Source organism: Oncorhynchus clarkii, chromosome 3, assembly GCF_045791955.1.
Source record: "Oncorhynchus clarkii lewisi isolate Uvic-CL-2024 chromosome 3, UVic_Ocla_1.0, whole genome shotgun sequence".
NCBI lineage: Eukaryota > Metazoa > Chordata > Actinopteri > Salmoniformes > Salmonidae > Oncorhynchus > Oncorhynchus clarkii.
In genome coordinates, this window is record NC_092149.1 from 59,583,962 (window position 1) to 59,600,647 (window position 16,686).

Genomic DNA, 16,686 nt, shown 5'->3' on the forward strand with positions numbered 1-16,686 from the left:
ATTTATAGTGTTGAAGGTTTCCCAAGAGCACAGTGGTCTCCATCATTGGGAAATGTAAAAAAATATGGAACTACGCAGACCTGCCTAGACCTGGCTGTAAGGCCAAACTGAGCAACCAGGCAAGATGTCCTGGGGGCGGCAGGGTAGCCTAGTGGTTAGAGCGTTGGACTAGTAACCGGAAGGTTGCGAGTTCAAACCCCCGAGCTGACAAGGTACAAATCTGTCGTTCTGCCCCTGAACAGGCAGTTAACCCACTGTTCCCAGGCCGTCATTGAAAATAAGAATTTGTTCTTAACTGACTTGCCTGGTTAAATAAAGGTAAAAAAAAAAAAAAAAAGAAGGACCTTGCACAGTGAGGTGATCAAGAACCCAATGACCACTCTGTCAGAACTACAGAGTTTCTTGGCTGAGATGGGAGAAACTGCCAGAAGGTCAACAATCTCCACAGCTCTTTACCAATCTGGGGCCGGATTCACAAAACCTTGTTAAGAAGAAATTTCTTCTTAGTTGAGCAAAGTTGCTATTTCTCAATAAAGTTATTGGAAATGTTCGTAAGGTTTATCTTAAGTTTCTTCCTAAGAAAAAAGTTAAGAAATGGGATTCTTAAAAATAATGCTTTAGGATTTCTTCTTGGAAATGTACTTAACTTTAGGACAACTAAACTCTTGTCATGAGACAAATGGATACTTTTGTAACCATGAACGTTTTCTTGTGCCACAGACACAGTTGGTTACCGGATATTTAAATACAGCAAGAACATAAATTATCTTGATAGCTAGTAATTAACAATATATTACAATATTCTAGAAGTGTTAAATAGCTAGTGCTATCTTGTCAATTTGCAAAGAAAACTTGGCTAACGTTGAAGTCGTTAGCTATTTTGGCTATAATGTCTTTACACGTCAGCTAGCTAACGCAGCTAACTAACTTACCAGTCGCGCAGTCCCTCTACCACCATTGTCATGATGGACGTCACCTTCTCGTCCAGATGAATGGTCTGTCAGCTCCCTTCTTCTTAGCAGCTGACTTGATGTCGGACCACTTCTTTACGGCGTCACTGTCCCTTGCCATACCCCTGACGGCAGAGACAGACTCTGCAACTCACACCCATCCTTTCTTTTTGGTCTCTGCAGTGACCCCGCAGTTATCAAGTCTCCCCAACAGCAACCTTTTCCTGGCTGCTATTTCCTCCACCATCACTTCAAAATATTTTCTTGGTTATCCATTTTGGATTTTGACATAGCTAGTCTGATGGCTATAATGTGTGAAAAATAACCAAATAACCAAATCCAATCATTCCTGTCACATAGGGTTATTTATTGGTTTCAAGCACATCACTAACGTCAATGCCACATAAGATATTGACGAAGTTCCTAAAAAAAAAAAATACGAATTCCTAAGAACATTTTGAGGAATTGCATTTACGAACTCTTATGAACTTCTTATGTTTTTTCATAAGTAATGTTTTGTGAATCCGGCCCCTGGGCTTCATTGGAGAGTGCCAGACAGAAGCCACTCCTGTGAAAAAAGGCACGACGGTACACCAGGAGTTTGCAAAAAGGCACGTGAAAGACTTCGACTACAAGGTAAAAGATTATGTGGTCTGATGAGAGAAAAGTTGAACTCTTTGGCCTGAATGCAAAGCGCTATATATCTGGAGAAAAAAACAACAGACACAGCTCATTACATGTCAAACACCATCCCTACCGTGAAGCATGGTGATGGCAGCATCATGCTATGGGGATGCTTTCCAGAGGCAGGGACTCAGACTGGTCAGGATAGAGTTGGCAATGAATGGAGCCAAATGCAGGCATATCCTTGAGGAGAAGCTGCTTCAGAGTGCAAATGACGATAGACTGGGCCCAAGATTTACGTTCCAAGAGGATAATGACCCCAAACATACAGCCAAAGCAACGCTAGAATGGCTTCAGAACAAGAAAAGTTATTGAGCAGCCCAGACAAAGCCCAGACTTGAATCCCATTGAAAATCTGTGGAAAGACTTGAAGATTGCTGTTCCACGGAGCTCACCATCTAATTTAACAGAGCTTGAGAAAATCTGCAAGGAAGAATAAGAAAAAAAAAATCCCCAAATACAGATGCGCAAAGCTGATAAAAACATACTAAAAGCCGCCTAAGGTGCTTCTGCCAAGAAATTACTCAGGGGTGTAATTACTTATGTAAATGAGATACAGACCTATTTCCTTTTCAATATATTTACAAACATTTCTAAAAACATGTTTTTACTTTGTCATTGTGGGGTATTGTGTGTAGATGGGTGAGAAACATTTAATCCATTTTGAATTCAGGCTGTAACAACATAATGTGGAATAAGTCAAGAGGTATGAATACTTTCGGATGGCACTGTGTGTGTGTGTGTGTGTGTGTGTGTGTGTGTGTGTGTGTGTGAGCTGCCTGGTCGAGGAGGGGAAAGGTGACAGTAGCTGCGTGGGTTGGAGCTGTGCTGCATAGGCGAGGTGACAGCGAAGAGGGACAGTGTCACCCTCTCCACAACACAACACACTTATCATAGAGAATGCCCCGGGCCAACTTCTACAATACAAAAAAAGCTTCCAGTTTTTTTTTACCTGCTCTTTTCTAGAATTAGTTTGATCTTCATTTAAAGCAACCTGGTAGGACTGCAAAGTAACAATATACACTTCTGTCTACCGCAACTACCTGATAAAAGGTGTATGTCGCTCTAGTGAAATACATTTCTCATCATTCTTTAGCACACATGAGGGGGAGTACAAGGCAGTGGTCAAGGGTAAAACTCTCACCCAAACACAATCAAGACCCTCTCACACACACACACACACACCCTACTCTCTTTACAGTGTGTAGGCTGGATTAATCAGAGGAAAACATTTTACCCTAGTCTGTTATTAGACGTTTGAGTTCCGGGTCACAGAACAAAGTAAAATCTCACAGTAGACTACAGGTTCAGAGAGAGGGCCAGTGATCCATACTGTATTGATTGGTGGGGGACAGTAGGAGAGGCTGGGAGAGTGGTGCAGAGAGTAGCAGGAAAAAGTGCTGGACAGAGGGAGATAGCAGGGTGCTCAACAGAGGTATAAACTCCCAAACAGTGCACCCGAGGCTAGGGTTAGGATGTACTGTATGGATGAACAGTCTGAGGGCTTTATTATACAACATCTGGTAACCTGGATGTTCCAAAACAGCACTTGCTTGGATTAATCTACCCAACAAGACAGTGTTAGTGAGTGTGTGTGTGTGTCATCCAGCACCCCCTCTCTCCCCCACAGTGGTTAAAACAGTCAGGTGCAGTTCTCTCATACACTCTGTGCTCATCGACAAGGGACATAGGATATTGGCCTGTCAATAACTAGGGATGTACAATTTGTCTTAACATTTAAACTGCCATTTTTTTCCTGTTTAACTCATAAGACTCGTAAGCCTTGTCTAAGCAGGGGGATGTGGGGTTATACTAAGCTATATGGAATTGTTTTAAGAAGGTCATACCAAAGATAATTTTGCTATTTGATTGGGAATTTTAAGACCCCTTTAAAGTTAAAAACAGTTTGGACACACCTACTCATTCAAGAGTTTTTCTTCATTTGTACAATTTTCTACATTGTAGAATAATGGTGAAGACATCAAAACTATGAAATAACACATTTGGAATCATGTAGTAACCATAAAAAGTGTTAAACAAATCAAAATATATTTTAGATTCTTCAAAGTAGCCACCCTTGGTCTTGATGACAGCTTTGCACACTCTTTTGACCGAGGCCTGGGGCCATTCTAGAGCAAAACAACCGACATGTACATGTTTGTGAGAGTCTCTCACCTTTCCACAAAGGGGTCATATTAGTGTGTTGACCAAACTGTTCGGATGCTATAGATAGAAGTTGGTAGATCAGCTGTACCGAGTCCCAAGACACTTGTGGGGGTCGTAGAGCAAAAACTGCAAAAAACATTGTGTTCGTGAGAGTCTCGCCCATAGAGGGGTCAATAGAGGGATCGTAATATTTTGTAGGCCAAACCATTCAGATGTAGCAGACGATTTTGACAAACACCATTCTAGCTCGGTCACCTTTCACTGCCGACGCAGAAGCACGTTACATCCAATGCAAAAAAACACATCATAGGGATTGATTTATTATGGCGATTAGATTTCCGCGGGGGCGTGGACATTGATGTTAGGGGGTTAAAACGATAAATCACAAAATGACATGTGAATTCACAATGCAGATATGGTACTGAGTATGACAGCTAGGGCGTGATGCAGTTCAATCTACTGCAGTCCTGGCTACCAAACAGCTGCTGCCCCCCATCCACTCAGCAATGATGGTGATTAATGATGCTTTTGGGTTCTCTGCTGCCTCTCCTCCATGTTCTCAATGGTCAGTACATGGGACTTCATGCCCCACTTCTCATCAATGTGATGGCTCATTGCAGTGTTTGAGAGCTCGCACTTTGTACTTGCAGACCAATCATAGTACAATTTCTCCACCCGGGACATCACGTAGCATCTTGTAGTCTGGTTCTAGATATGCCATCAGCGCCCAGTGAAGCCGACATGCTCTACCATTGACAATGGCTGCAAATCAACTGCAATAATTTCAGTAATCAGCGCTGTGATTTTCTCTCGCCATCCCTTATCGCACTTGTTTGTGTGAAAAGCTTGTCTAACGTCTGTTGTTGGGGGGGCCTGCGCTGCTGCCAGCAATGGCTTGGGTCCCATGGTGCCTCCCTTTCAGATGGTTAAGCTACCACTGTAGCTCAATTCCACCTCGCAAAGTTTGCATTTCACCACCTTTTCATTTCAGTTCTCTAAGTATTGCCATACAGGACATCGCTGCCGTCACTTCCCTGTCTCACATCTCTTGTTTAATTATTATTGTTAAAGATATGTAACATGTAGAGCGCTTTATAGCCATGGAAAATCATTTGATATATGCATATCTCCTCCTACCATTACAGCGTTGTTGCGTTAGGGCGGCAGGTAGCCTAGTGGTTAGAGCGTTGGACAAGTAATTGAAAGGTTGTAAGATCGAATCCCCGAGCTAACAAGGTGAAAAGCTGTCGTTCTGCCCCTGAACAAGGCAGTTAACCCACTGTTCCTAGGCCGTCATTGAAAATATAAGAATTTGTTCTTAACTGACTTGCCTAGTTAAATAAAAGGTCAAATAAAATAAAAATTGTTGACATTTTTTTTTCCCCTTTATGATGATGATCTGGACCTGTTAGTTGTATATTTGTGTTTACCAAACTGATTTTAATTGTGTCAAAAATAAAATACACAAAACGATATTTTCGGTAAGAGATTTTCCTCTGAAAGTTAAAGATCCCAATTCAGTTTAAATGTTCACACCCCTAGTCAATACACCGATTAAGCAGGAGGCTAAGTGGCCACCAGATCATGGGGCCATCGAAGGACAGGAACCATGGAATTAATTACACCTGCAGATAGAGCCACGGGCTATTTGTCTGTCTGTAATCGTGCAAGGTTAGGAACTGTGGTCTGCAGAGCGCAGCCAATAGTCTGGGAACAGGTTTAAGAAATCTTTGAGCTCTGCCTTAAAGTAACTATCCTGTGTAAATCTCACTTTTAAAACTCATACCCAAATAATTTTGACTCATCCGATACCGATTTGTGTCCAAGGCATAAATTGGAGGGAAACGCCTCCCCACCTCAAACGTGCATTTCAAATTTCACATACCTCTGATGAGACATTTAATGGAAAAATAATGAAAATGGCATAGTGCCAAAATGACTCATGTTTTGGCCTGTACTGTTTGTCACAGATGGAAGACAGGACAGAAAAACGGAGGGAAGAGGACAGGAGAGGAAATCCAGACTTCCTCATCGCTCAAGGATACAACAACTGATAACTGTTGATAGCCTTGTGTTTGAGAGAAGACTTTCAGAGGCTGGAGTTATTCTCTCCACTGATTGAATCAATTGATTGGCCATGGGTCACCGCATAAGGATTGAATGATAGTCTCTTTTGTTTCGCTCATTCCAAGCTCAATTGACCCATCGGTGCACAGACCGATGGGTCAATTGGATGAAAAGCCTTTAGGAAACGTGGAATTAAAGATTTAATGGAGCAGGGGATGCAGTGCACTCAAAGTATTCAGACCCCTTGACTTTTTCCACATTTTATTACATTACATCCTTATTCTAAAATGGATGAAATCGTATTTTTCCCTCATTAATCGACGCACAATACTCCATATTGACAAAGCAAAAACTATATATATATACACACACACACACTCAGTACTTTGTTGAAGCATCTTTGGCAGCGATAACAGCCCTAAGTCTTCCTGGGTATGAAGCTATGAGCTTGGCACACCTGTATTTGGGGAGTTTCTACCATTCTTCTCTGCAGATCCCTTCAAGCTCTGTCAGGTTGGATGGGGAGCGTCGCTGCACAGCCATTTTCAGATCTCTCCAGAGATGTTAGATCGGGTACAAGTCAGGGCTCTGGCTGGGCCACTCAAGGACATTGAGTCTTGTCCCGAAGATCTCAGAGGATCTCTCTGTACTTTGCTCGGTTCATCTTTCCCTTGATACTGACTCGTTTCCCAGTCCCTGCCGGTGACAAAACATCCCCACAGCATGATGCTGCCATCACCATGCTTCACAGTAGGGATGGTGCCCGTTTTTTTCCAGACGTGACACTTGGCATTCAGGCCATAGAGTTCAATATGGGTTTAATCCGACCAGAGAATCTTGTCCTTTAGGTTCCCTTTGGCAAACTCCAAGCGGGCTGTCATGTGCTGAGGAGAGGCTTCTGTCTGGCCACTCTACCATAAAGGACTGATTGGTGGAGTGATGCAGAGATGAGAGAACCTTCCAGAAAGACAACCATCTCCACAGAGGAACTCTGGAGCTCTATCAGAGTGACCATTGGGTATCTTGATCACCTCCCAGACTAAAGCTCTTTTTCTCTATGATTGCTCAGTGTGGCTGGGCGGCCAGCTCTAGGAAGAGTCTTGGTGGTTCCAAACTTCTTCCATTTAAGAATTAAGGAGGCCACTGTGTTCTTGGGGACCTTCAATGCTGCAGAAATGTTTTGGTACCCTTCCCCAGATCTATGCCTCGACACAATCTTGTTGTCTCGGAGCTCTACGGACAATTCCTTCGACCTCATGGCTTGGTTTTTGCTCTGACATGCACTGTCAACCGTGGGACCTTAAATAGACAGGTGGAATCCAATTAGGTTGTAGAAACATCTCAAAGATGATGCACCTGAGCTCAAAAGCAAAAGGGTCTGAATACTTATGTAAATATAACATTTCTAAAAACCTGTTTTCGCTTTGTCATTATGGGGTATTGTCTGTAGATTGATGAGGAAAAAATAGTTATTTAATACATTTTAGAAGGCTGTAACGTAAAGAAATGTGGAAAAAAGTCAAGGGGTCTGAATACTTTCCGACTGCACTGTCTTTGGCGTGTTGTGTGACTTTGGGGTGACATCATCTGAACTATTTGTCACATTGAAGATATATGATTGGAAAGCAGCTTGCATTGCGTTTCTTGTATTTTCATTTGGCTAATCTCAGAGGGTGATTACACTCATCCAGTCTCGCTGTGACATTTTGTGCTGGGATATTTTGAGCCCAAAAATATCTTGAGGGGGGCTGAAGTTGAAAAATTTAAGATTTGAAAGGAGCAAGCATTGCGTCCCTGTTATTTTCATCTAGCTAATCTCGCAGGCTGATCACACTCACCCAGTCTCAATGTGACATTTTGTTCTGTAATATTTTGAGGGGACTGAATCTAATAAACACAACATTGTCAGAGACTCGCAACAACATATGCACAGGCAAGGTTGAAACTCTATGCTGGCTAACAAAAGGCTTTCCCAGCATTTAAATAGACTTGCGTGATTTACTAGAGTAGGAGCTTTGGAACATAAAGGACTGGGATAGTTCCTTCTCATCTTGGTCTGTGTACCTTGTGAGAAAGACAGTTCGAGAGCGAGCGAGAATGAGATGTACCAAAATCTATTATAGCTGCCAACACCTTAGGTGCTGAGGGAGTGTCTAGCTCATTTATCCAGAGCCCTCCTGAATCCTCTTACTGACAGCTAATAGACAGTTTGTTCCTATGGGCCAGCTACTGGCAGCTAATAGAGAGCGTGTTCCTATGGGCCAGCTACTGGTAGCTAATAGAGAGCTTGCGCCTATGGACCAGCTACTGGTAGCTAATAGAGAGCTTGTTCCTATGGACCAGCTACTGGTAGCTAATAGAGAGCTTGTTCCTATGGACCAGCTACTGGTAGCTAATAGAGAGCTTGTTCCTATGGGCCAGCTACTGGTAGCTAATAGAGAGCTTGTTCCTATGGACCAGCTACTGGTAGCTAATAGAGAGCTTGTTCCTATGGACCAGCTACTGGTAGCTAATAGAGAGCTTGTTCCTATGGACCAGCTACTGGTAGCTAATAGAGAGCTTGTTCCGATGTGCCGGCTACTGGCAGCTAATAGACAGCTTGTTCCTATGGGCCAGCTACTGGTAGCTAATAGAGAGCTTGTTCCTATGGACCAGCTACTGGTAGCTAATAGAGAGCTTGTTCCTATGGACCAGCTACTGGTAGCTAATAGAGAGCTTGTTCCTATGGACCAGCTACTGGTAGCTAATAGAGAGCTTGTTCCGATGTGCCGGCTACTGGCAGCTAATAGACAGCTTGTTCCTATGGGCCAGCTACTGGTAGCTAATAGAGAGCTTGTTCCTATGGACCAGCTACTGGTAGCTAATAGAGAGCTTGTTCCTATGGACCAGCTACTGGTAGCTAATAGAGAGCTTGTTCCTATGGACCAGCTACTGGTAGCTAATAGAGAGCTTGTTCCGATGTGCCGGCTACTGGCAGCTAATAGACAGCTTGTTCCGATGGGCCGGCTACTGGCAGCTGATGGCTCAGACACACAAATAGCATTTGCCGGCTGAGAGTACTTAGCACCGCAATGTAATTTGCACACTAAATTTTTATGTAGAGTCACATTATTGTCCTGTTGAAAGGTAAATTAATCTCCCAGTCTGGTGGAAAACAGACAACTGGGTTTTCCTCTGCCTGTGCTTAGCTCCATTAAGTTTTTTTTTATCCTGAAAGACTCCCCAGTCCTTAATGGTTACAATCACACACACAACATGATGTAGCCACCACTATGCTTGAATATCTCAGAGCGGTTTCCTTCCTCTCCGTCAACTAAGTTAGGAAGGACGCCTGCATCTTTGTTCAAATCAAGTTTTATTAGTCACATGCGCCAAATACCTTACAGTTAAATGCTTACTTACGAGCCCCTAACCAACAATGCAGTTAAAAAATATATATGGATAAGAATAAGAAATAAAAGTAGCAAGTAATTAAAGAGCAGCAGCAAAATAACAATAGCGAGACTATATACAGGGGGGTATCGGTACAGAGTCAATGTGCGAGAGGCATCGGTTAGTTGAAGTAATATGTACATGTAGGTTGAGTTATTAAAAGTGACTATGCAAAGACGATAACAACAGAGTAGCAGCAGTGTAAGGGGGGGGGGGGGGGGGGGGGGGGCAAATAGTCCATATTTGTTGTGACTTGGTGTATTGATTCACCAACCAAAGTGTAATTAATAACTTCACCATGCTCAAAGGGATATTTAATGGCAATACATTAATTAATAAAAACAATCATGAATAAATAAAAGCTGAAATATTTTCTACACAACAAACATAAGATTAACAAACTGAACAACTAAAAAACACCCTGAGGAAAAGAAAAGCTAAAGATGTGTTTTAAGATGTCTTAAATATGCCCACAGTTTCCTCAGTTTCTCTGGCAGGCTGATCCAGAGACTGGAGGCATAATAACTTAAGCCTGCATCATGGTCCTGGGCATTGGGATAGTTAAAATGCCAGTGCCAGAGGACCTGAAGGACCTACTGGGTACAGAACGTAAAAGCATATCTAACATGTATTGGGGTGCACAATTGTGGATTGATTTAAAAACCAATAGAACAATCTTAAAATGTATTCTAAAACTCACAGGCAGTCAGTGCAGAGACCTTAAAACCTGTGTAATGTGTGCTCTCCGTCTGGTCTTGGTCAGTACACGCACTGCAGCATTCTGTATGTTTCGCATTTGCCCAATCGCTTTCTTAGACCAGACAGGAGAGCATTACAGTAGTCAATTTTGCTTGTAATAAAAGCATGGATGAGTCTCTCTGTATTTACTGCTCAACTAAGGGACCTTACAGATAATTGTATGTGTGGGGTAGAGAGATGAGGCTGTCATAAAAAAAACACATGTTAAACACTATTATTGCACAAAGAGTCTATGCAACTTATTTTGTGACTGGTTAGGCACATTTTGACTCCTGAATGTATTTAGGCTTGCCATAACAAAGGGGTGGAATACTTATTGATTCAAGACATTCCAGCTATTAATTAGTGAAAATTTGTAAAAATCACAATTCCACTTTGACATTCTGGGGTATTGTGTGTAAGCCAGTGACCTGAATTGAATCTATTTCAAATTCAACCTGTAACAAAACCAAATGTGGAAGAAGTAAAGGGGTCTGAATACTTTCTAAAAGGCAGTGGATGTCTGAACCGCTGCTGGGAAGTCGCTCTCGCTGTCTGTGTTCTGCGGTAGGATGGATAGAGTGGATTGACCACAGTTGTGTATCTTGTGTTAGTGGGCAAGTGAGCGTTGTCGAAATCAAAACCCAAACCTCAAGTCAAGACAAACTCACTTACAAAACTCTGTTTTGGACGAGACTGACCTTGTGACAAAAATGATCCCCATTTACACTTTGTAGTACATTTTTTGACAGTAGAATAAATGTTTCTGACTAATATCGATGCCACATAGGCCGTTTTCTATCAGAGTAGTTGTTCATTGCCTAAAGAAAGCTCTATTTTCTTCATACCCAAAAAGCCTACTATTTAGAACACAAGCATGAGTATTCAGACACGGCAACAGTCTCTTCCTGTTGCGGTCCCGCTACTGCCAATAGTATGTAGGCTACGTTCCAAATGGCACCCTATTCCCTATATATTGTAGTACTTTGAGAGCTAAAGGACATACAGTGGGGCAAGAAAGTATTTAGTCAGCCACGAATTGTGCAAGTTCTCTGCAAAGGGACCAGGACGACTGATCCGTGTAAAGGAAAGAATGAATGGGGCCATGTATCGTGAGATTTTGAGTGAAAACCTCCTTCCATCAGCAAGGGCATTGAAGATGAAACGTGGCTGGGTCTTTCAGCATGACAATGATCCCAAACACACCGCCCCGGCAATGAAGGAATGGCTTCGTAAGAAGCATTTCAAGGTCCTGGAGTGGCCTAGCCAGTCTCCAGATCTCAACCCCATAGAAAATCTTTGGAGGGAGTTGAAAGTCTGTGTTGCCCAGCAACAGCCCCAAAACATCACTGCTCTAGAGGAGATCTGCATGGAGGAATGGGCCAAAATACCAGCAACAGTGTGTGAAAACCTTGTGAAGACTTACAGAAAACGTTTGACCTCTGTCATTGCCAACAAAGGGTATATAACAAAGTATTGAGAAACTTTTGTTATTGACCAAATACTTATTTTCCACCATAATTTGCAAATAAATTTAAAATCCTACAATGTGATTTTCTGGATTTTTTTTCTCATTTTGTCTGTCATAGTTGAAGTGTACCTATGATGAAAATTACAGGCCTCTCATCTTTTTAAGTGGGAGAACTTGCACAATTGGTGGCTGACTAAATACTTTTTTGCCCCACTGTATAGTCGCTGGTCAAAAGTAGTGCACTATTTAAGGAATAGGGTGCCATTTGGAAAGCAGACCTTGTACAGCAGCAGATTACTTCAATTACTAGGCTGGCTAACTGACACGCAAAATCACAGGTGTCCAGTAGAAAGAGCCTGAACAGGCAAGGAAACAGACCATGGCCATCACTTTAGGGACTGACTTTTAAATCACCTCCTCCTAAAGACTAATGATTCCAATCTTTTCCTCAGAACTGACAGTTAGTATTCCTCCAGTGCATCCTATTCTCTCTAATAGTTACTGTACATCACTGCCTCAAGTCAGGTCCTATCCTTCTTACACACCTTAGCTAGGCTTCTAGATGTTATCACAGCATAAAAACGAACTGAGTCAGGCTAATGAGAATAACTTCATATCATAAGAATTTGAAACATGCCACGGTAACGGCTTTTGAAACAGTCATCATGCAGTAAATGAACCTGGCTGGCTGTGGGTGTCATCGGTAGCTAAGTAAGACGTTAGCTAGCCAGGGAACCACCTGAGGACGTCGTCATGGGGATATCAGAGTTGTTAATTACACCTGAATTGCAGAAACAGAAGACGATGAGTGAGCCAGGGAGAATGTGCGAGTGTGTGTGCTTGTATCTGTGTTTCCGTGTGCCTGTGTGTGTGTCTTTCCGTGTGCCTGTGTGTGTGTGTGTGTGTGTGTGGTATAAGGTATTGCAACTGTGACGTCTAGGAGACGAGCAACCGCACAACAATAACATTGTCGCCTTTCAGTGTCACCTCATCTCCCTCGCCATCAATGTAATCAATAGTTTTGAGCTCAGGGCCTAAATAGAGTGGCTGTGACACTACAAACTGAATCCATTCGAGCGGTACTGTATCTCAGTGTGTCAAAGGGGAAGAGAGGAGACGGAAGATGTGACGTAGGCGTTACGCAGAGATGGGTTGGGTTGTGACTCACAGTGGCTTCTGATAAGAGAAACACCAGTGAGACACAATCAAGGCCTCAGGGTTGACTTCAAAGTCACTTCATGTCTCCTGTCTGGAAATATATTAGAATATTACCAAAGATACAAAAGGCACTCTCATAAAAAAATAAAAGTGGTATGTGCTAGTCATAAGTCATATGAAAAGATTTGACACATCTTTAATAGGCCTACAGGGAGGGAAAAAAGTATTTGATCCCCTGCTGATTTTGTACATTTGCCCACTGACAAAGAAATGATCAGTCTATAATTTTAATGGTAGGTTTATTTGAACAGTGAGAGACAGAATAACAACAAAAAAATCCAGGAAAATGCATGTCAAAAATTGTATAAATTAAGTTGCATTTTAATGAGGGAAATAAGTATTTGACCCCTCTGCAAAACATTACTTGGTGGCAAAACCCTTGTTGGCAATCAGAAGTCAGACGTTTCTTGTAGTTGGCCACCAGGTTTGCACACATCTCAGGAGGGATTTTGTCCCACTCCTCTTTGCAGATCTTCTCCAAGTCATTAAGGTTTCGAGGCTGACGTTTGGCAACTCGAACCTTCAGCTCCCTCCACAGATCTTCTATGGGATTAAGGTCTGGAGACTGGCTTGGCCACTCCAGGACCTTAATGTGATTCTTCTTGAGCCACTCCTTTGTTGCCTTGGCCGTGTGTTTTGGGTCATTGTCATGCTGGAATACCCATCCACAATCCATTTCCAATGCCCTGGCTGAGGGAAGGAGGTTCTCACCCAAGATTTGACGGTACATGGCCACGTCCATCGTCCCTTTGATGCGGTGAAGTTGTCCTGTCCCCTTAGCAGAAAAACAGCCCCAAAGCATAATGTTTCCACCTCCATGTTTGACAGTGGGGATGGTGTTCTTGGGATCATAGGCAGCATTCCTCCCCCTCCAAACACGGCGAGTTGAGTTGATGCCAAAGAGCTCCATTTTGGTCTCATCTGACCACAACACCTTCCCCCAGGTGTCCTCTGAATCACTCAGATGTTCATTGAATAATTTCAGACGGGCATATACAGTGCCTTGCGAAAGTATTCGGCCCCCTTGAACTTTGCGACCTTTTGCCACATTTCAGGCTTCAAACATAAAGATATAAAACTGTATTTTTTTGTGAAGAATCAACAACAAGTGGGACACAATCATGAAGTGGAACGACATTTATTAGATATTTCAAACTTTTTTAACAAATCAAAAACTGAAAAATTGGGCGTGTAAAATTATTCAGCCCCTTTACTTTCAGTGCAGCAAACTCTCTCCAGAAGTTCAGTGAGGATCTCTGAATGATCCAATGTTGACCTAAATGACTAATGATGATAAATACAATCCACCTGTGTGTAATCAAGTCTCCGTATAAATGCACCTGCACTGTGATAGTCTCAGAGGTCCGTTAAAAGCGCAGAGAGCATCATGAAGAACAAGGAACACACCAGGCAGGTCCGAGATACTGTTGTGAAGAAGTTTAAAGAAGTTTATGTGCATTCTTGAGCAGGGCGACCTTGCGGGCGCTGCAGGATTTCAGTTCTTCACGGCGTAATGTGTTACCAATTGTTTTCTTGGCGACTATGGTCCCAGCTGCCTTGAGATCATTGACAAGATCCTCCCGTGTAGTTCTGGGCTGATTCCTCACCATTCTCATGATCATTGCAACTCCACGAGGTGAGATCTTGCATGGAGCCCCAGGCCGGGGGAGATTGACAGGTCTTTTGTGTTTCTTCCATTTGCAAATAATCGCACCAACTGTTGTCACCTTCTCACCAAGCTGCTTGGCGATGGTCTTGTAGCCCATTCCAGCCTTGTGTTGGTCTACAATCTTGTTCCTGACATCATTGGAGAGCTCTTTGGTCTTGGCCATGGTGCAGAGTTTGGAATCTGATTGATTGATTGCTTCTGTGGACAGGTGTCTTTAATACAGGTAACAAACTGAGTTTAGGAGCACTCCCTTTAAGAGTGTGCTCCTAATCTCAGCTCATTACCTGTATAAAAGACACCTGGGAGCCAGAAATCTTTCTGATTGAGAGGGGGTCAAATACTGATTTCCCACATTAAAATGCAAATCAATTTATAACATTTCTGACATGTGTTTTTCTGGATTTTTTTGTTGTTATTCTGTCTCTCACTGTTCAAATAAACCTACCATTAAAATTATAGACTGGTCATTTCTTTGTCAGTGGGCAAACGTACAAAATCAGCAGGGGATCAAATACTTTTTCTCCCTCACTTTAGGTTTAGAATTTGAAACACCCAATGATTTTTTGACAAGGGATCTTAAATCTATCTGGAAATGCAAAGCAAGTTCAATGCATAGCACATGTTCAACATCGTGGCTCTCGGGTCAAGCACGTGCCATTTATCAAAGGAAAACCATTGGGGTTTTCAAGCAAGGAGCCCTGCTTCATAGTGAGCCAACTCCCTCAGGAGCAATACCTGTTAGCAGCAGACCACCACCACAGAGTAGAATGGGGCCTCGTTCAGAGAAATCACAGTATCTTTGGATCAATAACACACACCCCACAACAGAGACAAGTTTAGCAAAGTTCACCAGGTCAAACCAAGAGATTTATCCTACATTCTCAGTTTTGCAGTCTACCAACCGGAAATTAGGGCTAATGGCATTAAACTCTCACACAATTCAAAGTGCCCTCCTTTCAAGAGAAGACTGTGTTCTTTCAGTAGTAGAGATGAGAAAGTCTGGGAAATATACTGTCATGGTTACTGCTTAGTTTACAGAACACACTGTGCTTGTTGAGATCTTAGAAAGAACCTTAAGAAGCAGGTAAGGGATTTTGAAAGCGCTTTGCAATCGCTACTTCCACAATGAATGGCAATTTACACTCCTTGCATACTTTTATGACGTACAAAGCTCCTTTTAGACTAGGGCTCCCATGTTCTCCTCCCCCTGCAGCAGTATTCATCTCCCTCTCAGAGTAGGAGGGTGAACGGTGCTTTAAAGATCCACTACTAGTTTAAGAGCGGGGGCGTTGGGACCACAGAGGTTCATTAAGATGGTCACTGATATCAGTCTGAGCTATAGGTGCTGGTGATACAGTGATTAGAGACTCACCTTTAATGTTCTCGTAGGGGCCCAGCCAGTGCCGTCGATAGAGTGCTCCCGCAACAAACTGGGAAAATAGAAACCAGAAGAAATCAAAATCTCCATCATCAAGTCGGAAATCACAATATAGAAATAGCCTACTACTACAGTCAGACCTGTTCCCCCATGACATTCTCACCTGTGATATTTATTGCTCTGTAAATGATTGGACATCCCAAAAGAAAGTCAGCCAGCCAGGCATCTTAAAATATCTGCTTTTCTCGACCTTTCATGTGCTGATGACTAGATGTCAGTTTGTTATCATGAAGATATGTATTTTTACAGCAGCACTCTTGTATGGTCATTAGCTGCTCTCCAAGGTTCTGAGAATAACTAGAGACTAGTCAGACATCAAATCTGCCTGTAAATGTTTTCCTCTCTCCAGCCCCAGCATATATATCTCACACACACAAAACTGCTTGACCACTGCTGGGGCTCCTGTGTCCACTAACCACACTTTGGAATCTGTCCATGTAGTCCATTTCTGAATCGCCATCCTTTAAAAATACACACACACAGGATGAAAGCCAATCAGTGTTTGGCAATGTGAGAAAGAGTTCATTACCTCAAACAGATCTCCCCTGTCTCAGCGATGTTGGGGTGCCATATTCTGGTCTGACATTTCACTTTGGGAGGCTGGGGAGAAAAAACATGGAACAGATTAGGATTAATCTCATCCACCAGCCAGCTCTCTCTTGAGCCTGAGGAAGAGGTTAAGACCCATTTTATCACAAGGTTTGATTGGGACAGTATGGAATACTGCCTGAGGAAAACCAACCTCCACAAACCAACATACAAAGCACAGCATAGCTCAGGAGGAGACATACTTTCATATGGTGCTGAGAATCTTCAAAAGAAACCCTTGTATATTTTCTCCCCCAGACTGAAC

The 16,686-nt window shown here is 42.7% G+C and overlaps 1 protein-coding gene across 1 annotated transcript in view; it reads right to left on the bottom strand.

Moving 5' to 3' along the window:
* LOC139400114 (NEDD8-conjugating enzyme UBE2F) overlaps window positions 1-16,686 on the bottom strand; it is an 87,897-nt gene that overhangs the window by 23,232 nt on the left and 47,979 nt on the right. Inside the window, exons 6-7 of the mRNA XM_071145146.1 lie at window positions 16,363-16,433; window positions 15,768-15,825 (exon numbers count right to left, since the gene is read on the bottom strand). Coding sequence (XP_071001247.1) covers window positions 15,768-15,825; window positions 16,363-16,433 — 129 coding nt within the window. The remainder of the gene's footprint in view (window positions 1-15,767; window positions 15,826-16,362; window positions 16,434-16,686) is intronic.